Source organism: Embiotoca jacksoni, unplaced genomic scaffold (assembly GCF_022577435.1).
Source record: "Embiotoca jacksoni isolate LCO1_2020_lvr unplaced genomic scaffold, fEmbJac1.0.p SCAF_52, whole genome shotgun sequence".
Lineage (NCBI taxonomy): Eukaryota > Metazoa > Chordata > Actinopteri > Embiotocidae > Embiotoca > Embiotoca jacksoni.
This window is the reverse complement of record NW_027185406.1, coordinates 1,558,229-1,565,357: the sequence shown is the minus strand read 5'-3', so window position 1 is coordinate 1,565,357 and position 7,129 is coordinate 1,558,229. Positions and strand designations below refer to the sequence as shown.

At 38.8% G+C, this 7,129-nt stretch overlaps 1 protein-coding gene across 1 annotated transcript; it reads right to left on the bottom strand.

The window, feature by feature from the left end:
• Positions 1–373: 373 nt before the first annotated feature.
• selenol (selenoprotein L) lies at positions 374–6,299 on the bottom strand. The gene is given in 10 exon segments (XM_069172357.1): positions 374–1,510; positions 2,264–2,391; positions 2,829–2,869; positions 2,872–2,950; positions 3,701–3,815; positions 3,977–4,104; positions 4,571–4,616; positions 5,105–5,158; positions 5,263–5,341; positions 6,138–6,299. Coding segments are annotated over 10 exon segments (903 nt in total). The 5' UTR covers positions 6,244–6,299; the 3' UTR covers positions 374–1,383.
• Positions 6,300–7,129: the final 830 nt, after the last annotated feature.

Below are 7,129 nucleotides of genomic sequence, written 5' to 3'. Positions count from 1 at the left end.
CTGTGTTATGAATATTATTTTATTAATGCAGCAGCAGTAAGAAAAAATAAAAAAGAACGTAAACCAGCCGGACTTCCCCCCATTCCAAGGAATTTTAAATATTTGTGTCAAAGTTTTTTTTAAAAAAAGGAAAAAATTTGAAGTTTTTTTTTTTTTTTTTTTGCAGAATCAGCACAAGCTGAACTTCTTGGAGATGTACATGTATGCGATGTTTTTGGGCTTTTTTGTTACTCTACTGAAGGTGTTTTAATAAAGTCCGGTTCAGGGCGAAGACTCCCGTTAAACTGCTGATCGTCTTCGGCCAAAGCAGGTAAAACATTTTCCCGGCGTTGGAGTCTCTGAACAGTACTTACAAGTACATAAAAGGCTGATGTCAATGGTAATTCATAAATCTTTACTGTTTCACTGCATTTTCTTCATAATCAGTCAAAACAAATTTCCAACAGGTAAAAACAGACGAACCTCATCAGTCGGTTCAACCATTTTTGAATATAAAAGTTTCAATGTCAACAAAACTAATTTAACTTTTTTGTTTTTAATTTCACAGAAGAAGCCGAATTTAAAATGTTAAATGTCTTTTAATACATGCAACCATACGTGAACTTTCTATGAGTAAAATCGGACAAATTTTGATTTTAAATCAGAAGATCTTCTTGATATCTTGATATAGTTTTTTGTATTGGTGCTACTAGGTGCTAATTTTTCATATGCAGAAATTCTGGATTGTACTCCTTTGTGTATTTTTAACTTCAAACTGCTCACAGTGTGAAACAATGTGCTTATTGTATTTATAGATATATATAAAAAAAAAATATTATATCCAAAGCACAGCTGCATTTACATAATTGTTTTTTTTCCTGTTGTGAAAATCTTCAAATGCTGTTTTACCTTAAAAAAAAACAAAAAACGATTATCCGCATTAAACGATTCAATTACTTTTCTTGAACTTTTCTTCATACAAGAAGATTAATTAGTTGAATTAAATTCATTTAATTTAAGGTGTAATAAGTTCATTTGTACCTTTTGGAATATAAAGTGTCACCTCTCTTCGCCACTCTGGCGGCGCTAAACTCCAAACCTACAAAGAAATCTGTGTTTTTTTAGTTTCTTTTGTGAAATAACACATATACATATATATATAATATATATTATTATGTATATTATAAACTGTATATTATAATAAAATTAAGTGTTAATTAAATCCAGCTGCTTCTTCTTGCCATCACAACACCGACGACAACAAAGAGGAGCAAGTTGTCTTCGCTTTACGCTTTAGCATCGGCCACACCTCTTCATGATGTCATGAGCGCGAGACGTGACGTCATCAACGTGAGTCGAAGAGCTGCTCTTCCTCTGTGGTGTCAGTGACGTTTTCTTTTTTTTTTAAAAAGGCTCGGCCGCCTGCAGGATGTCGCTGGCGCTCGGCCGGTCCAGAGGACTTTTACACGGGTGAGAAAGAAGCACCTTCCCGCCTTCGTCCAGCAAAAAGTCGCCGCCCATCTAAAAAAAAAAAAACACAAAACACAAAAAAAAAACTATAATAAAGCTGCATTTAAAAAAAAATGAATTGAGCTGAAGAAGTACAGATCTAAAGTAGCTGAATCCAAAGTTTCGCTGTTTTCTTGTTCTTGCCGAAAGAAAATTGCAGATTCAGCATCTAATGTCCTTTCTATATTTTTTAACGTTCCTTTAAATCTTCGTATGTGAAACACTGCAACGTCATTCTCTCTTTCGCTGTGAAGCACTTTGAGCTGCATTCATTGTATGAAAGGTGCTCTACAAATAAAGTTTATTATGATTAATTAATTAGTCGCATCACTTCCTGGGTAGACGTCAATATAGACGTCGATATTTTTACACTATAAAAATGCATCAAATCTCAATGTGAATTTTTTTTTTTTTTTTTTACAATCCCGAGAGTCCAAATGAACGATAACGCTCCCTCAACACGCCGGACGACTTCAATGAGCAACTTGTTTACGATGAGGGTCGCCGTAGAAACATACAAAGAAAATGTAAAGTTTTCAACCAATCGCAGTCTCACGATCACAGATTCAAACTCAGGAGCCAATCAAACTTTTAGGGCGGGGCTTTTTTTTTTTGAAAGTTTTTTTTTAATTTTTTTTATTTGACCGCAGAGATTTCTTTGAAACCAGAAATCGCGAGCGTCTTAATTTCGCTGTCGTTCAACTCGCATGGTACCAAATATCGGAAACCCCCTCCTCCCCCCCCCACACACCCCCCCCGTCTGTACCTGGAAATGTCCTCGAGCAGACGATGGGGGACGTCGGGGAAATCTCTGTCCACGGCTCCGTACTCCGAGTACTGCAGCAGGGTGCCGAACTTCATCACTTTGGCGTAGGACGACCCGAGGCCGAAGCTCCTGTAGATCTGGAGGGAGCGGGGGGGGGGGGTATTTATGCAGGTTTATAAAGTCTAGCAGTTCACATTAAGAGAAGAAGAAGAAAACAAATAAAAATAAAATGTATGATTGCGTCTGCGGTATGCGGAAAATGTTCTGGCTTCGTATTTGCCAACATCTGCCGCCCGTTGGGTTTTAATGACACGTCATCAACAGCTGATAAATCCACCTCAGCTTTCCCCCCCCCCCCCCCCCCCCCCGCTGCATCATTTCCTACGCCCCGTAAACCACAGCTGCTTTAATACCAAATACAGGCGCAAGATTCAATCCGAGAAATTTGTTTTTGATTTTTTTAATATTCTTAAGAAGCCAGGTCCTAGTTTTATAGAGTTTTCATTTAAATGTAGTGTTTTAAAAAAAAAATATATATATATATATTATTAAGGTGACGTCGCTCGTCCCGAACCTTCCTCTGGGGGTCCAGCAGGATTTCGAAGTTGCACCCGTCTGCTCCAACCACAGCCGAGCTCCCTCCACGCCGCCGAAGGAAAGCACCACGACCCGCACCGACCGAGCATCCAGGAGGTTCTGCGGGGAAAGACATTTCAAAATGCAGACTCCATTAAAAACGGGTTGTTTTTTTTTTCTTAAAGGGATAGTTCAGCATTTTAGGATTTTGTTTTTTTTGCAAAGAGTATCTTGATAAGACTCCACCAGCAGCTAGTCAGCTGACCGCTTCTAACGGCTAACGGCTTTCTGCCGCTCCGATGCTCTGAACCAATCAGCGACCAGCGTCTGCGGTTAACCCGCATTTGTCCCCGCCCCCTTGCTTCAATGCGATTGGACGGCTGGGGCATTAACATTAACATTATCGAACTGTCGTTGACTGGGAAAAAAAAAAAAAATTCTAAAATAATTTTACAATTCAAAAAAACATTTAATAATAATAAAAAAACAAAAATATAAATATATATATATATATATATATATATATTTTTTTTTTTTTTTTTTTTTTTTTTTAAATCCTTGAACCTTTAATATTCAACACAAAGTAAACACTCAGCACCTCGTTAAGCTGCTGGCGTTCATTAAAATGAAAATTTACAAAAATATTCTGCACTCGGGGGGAAAAAAACGCTTCGGGGCGTCGGCCACGTTCACGCACGTGAAGCTGCGTTAGTTTCGCTCAAGAATTAGCATCACATCAGCATCTCATTCCCTCCCGATAAAACCTCAACTTGCCATTTATTTTTTTTATTTATTTTTTCCGTCCGTACCCGGATTGAAATGGTCAAGAAAGCATAAATGAATTCCCTTCGGACTGAAGCGACCGCTCACCCGACTGGACTCCAGCTCGGCCACGTGGTCTCGTCACGGCAGTCATCCGAAATGCCGGATGAGGACCAGCAGCAGCTTCTGACCCGGACCGAGGTACCGACCCAGAGACACGCCCCTTTCAAACACCACCACGACGACACACACACACACACACACACACAAAGATTTAATCAAATACGTTGCCGTTTTATGGTCTAAACTAATGAGCAGGCAAATTGTGGGATTTTTTTTAATGACCAAAAAAAGATTGTTTTTTAATAAAAATGATCAACTTACTCTCCGGTCCGTCCATCGGTCAGCTGAGTGTCGGGACTCAGGCTGTCTGCCGTCTGTACTCCCGACAGCTGTCCGTCTGTTGCCTTCAGACCTTCGTCCACCGTCTGCAGGAAGGAGTCCCACTCGCTCTGCGAACGCGAGCATTCAAACCAGCGTTCAAAACCACGGGGTTCAAAACTGAAATCAGACCGCTCATAATCTTGGGTTTTTAAACTAATGAATGGATTAGCCAGTTTTAAAAAAAAGAATCAATCATTAAATAATAGCTGCGACAATTAGTCGATTAATCCAACAGTCTTCGAGTTTTCAAAATCCCAAAATGTCAACAACAACAAAAATCTGCTAGTTTTTTTTTTTTGCATCAAAATGTAAAAGATTTTTTAAAAGTGTTTTTGTTTCCTAAAATACGACAGCAAATCAAATATTGTTCTTATTTATAGAACAACAAAAAAAACTGAAGACGAGAGAAAATATTTACGACTTTTGAAAGAAGACGCGCAGGCACACTGGACTCAATCACTTTAAAACAGAATTCAATTCAAAAACTCAATGAAACATTTAAAAAGTCTGGATGAATGTCGTGTCGATACAGACCTCCAGCTGAAGAAGCTCCTCCACCTGCTCTCTCACCGCTGCATGGCTGGAAAAACACAGTGAGCATCCATCAGCTGGTATTATAAAGATTATATATATATATATTATATATCCCTATATTCATATTTAAGTGCTTTACATCGACAGGGCAGTTTTCTTTTTCTATTATTTTTTTTATTATTATTATCTTATGTTCGTTTTTAATTATTTCATTTCATTAAAAAAACAAACAACGTGTTGTGTGTTCAGGCCGCAAATTAATACAGCTTCGCTTTATTATCACGAAGAGGAAGTCTGAAAAGTCTGAAGTCCGTTTGAGCATATTTACAGACAGGGTGTCGTATAATCTGTATTTTGATCTTGTTCGTCCACATTTTCCCGCATTTAATTAAAGGCAGCTTCCTTGTATGTCTGACAGCCAACCTTTTATTATTATTACATGACAAATATAATAACTCTTTGGACACAGTTTTTACAATCGTCACAAAGATGTGGATCCTTTTACTTTTTTCTTTTTTCTTTGACCGTACTTACTGATAGGACTTCTGCCAAACGGCCTCCGCTTCGCTCTTCTTTTTCACGCCGATGCTGCTCAACGAAAGCAGATTGGTTAAGATTTGTACTTTTGTCAAACAGACGCACACGAACACGCACGCACACACACACACACACACACACACACACACACACACCTTTTGTAGAAGTCCGCCCCGACTTTGATCAGGCCGAACAAAGTGGCGATCTTATAAGGCACCAGATTCTCCAGGGAGGCTGCGAGAGAGAACAAAAAGGTCTCAGTTGTGGTTTAGGCTCATTTGTACAATATCATTATGTTGTCAAGAGGCACGACGGGGATCACGTTACACCACCTTCATGCCAGCAGGGCTGTTTAATCTGATCGCCCTGACCTGCTTTAACACCGCTCGACGCAGAGGATTTGTGGCCAAGTTATGAAATATTCATGGAGGAGAAGCTGCCAACTATAATTATTAACATGGTTGTTTTTTTTTTGTAACAAATGCACGTTGCGCGAAGGAGTGGGTGAATGAAAAGGTTGAAATTCGGTAGAACAGAATGTGTTTATTTTACTCAATCTTATCTTCAACCCAACAGTTTAAAAAAAAAAAAAAAAAAAAAAAAGGAACCCCAGACTCCATTTATATTTCTTGCATTTACACACTTTTAAGGTTGATGGGAACAATATATTTTTTGTGCAAAAAAAAACAACCTAAACATTAATTCTGATACAATTCCATCTGTTTTACAATTCGGCATAAAAAAAAAAGTGTTGCTTTTTGTTTTTAGCTCACTATTACCCCCCCCCCCCCTCAGTCTTTTCCTTAAAGCAGCAACGAACGCAGCACTAATGACCAACACATAAAAAGTTGATGTTTCGTTACAGGAAGTGGTAATTCGTATTTTCTATATGCCGAATGCTTCAACGGATCGAATTACCTTTACACGACGAGAATTGCGTTTCTGCGTGGCGTCAACAGCTTCTGACAACAAAATGCATTAAAGTACGCGTGTTTTTTCAACGAAGTCCGTCACTACCGGTAGATCCTACCTGCTGCGTCCTGCTTCACCGACTGAAGGATAACTTTGCCCAAGTTGACCAGCAGAGTCAGACCGCTCGTCAGAGCGTCGTCTGGTGCGCTCACGTCCTCGGCCATGTCCACCTGCTTGCCGGCCACAAGTTGCTCTGACGGCCCGCAGCGCCGTAGCTCCACCCTCGTGGGCGCCGACGCCACCATCCGGATCACGTGACAAAAATATCACGTGACAAAAATATCACGTGGCGCATTCAGAGGGAGGGACACAGTATTTATGACACACCTGCAAGAGCAAATGGGAAATACGATTAATGGGATAAATACAGATTAAGAAGCTTTTTTATTTTTATTTTTTTTTAAAGAAATGGTTCTAAACACATTTTTAAGTTGTTGTTTTTGTACTTCACACCATTTGCGTTTGTGGATTTCTCCTAAAAGTTAGCAAATATAAAATGTAAAAATAAAAAATCCAGTTGTGGATGATATATAAACAAACTCTCACGTAAAGTCATTTCATTTTACAGTACATAAATTTAAAGGCAACACATTCACGTGATAAACTGCACTGAAATTAAAAGTTAAAATTGTATATATATTTTTTAAATACCTTCAGCTGCCGCCAGGGGGATTCTTTTTTTTTTTTTTTGGGTCGCCCGTCCCGTTCTCCTGAACGCAATATCTCAAGAACACCTTGAGGGAATTTCTTCAAACTCGGCACAAACGTTCACTTGGTCCCAAGGATGATACTATATCATTTTGGTAGTAAAAGGTTAAAGTTCAAGATCGCTGTAACATTTATATCCATTCCCTATTTTTATTTGAGATATCTCAAAACCACCTGGACAGAATTTCTTCAAATTTGGCACGATTGTTGTATTAGATTCAATGTTCACTTGGAAAATTATTCAACACCATAACTAAGTAATAAGTATTATATGTATATATTATATGAGCGTGGACGGATCTGGATGTAAAGTGCAACTTGACTGATTGGCCGAATACACTG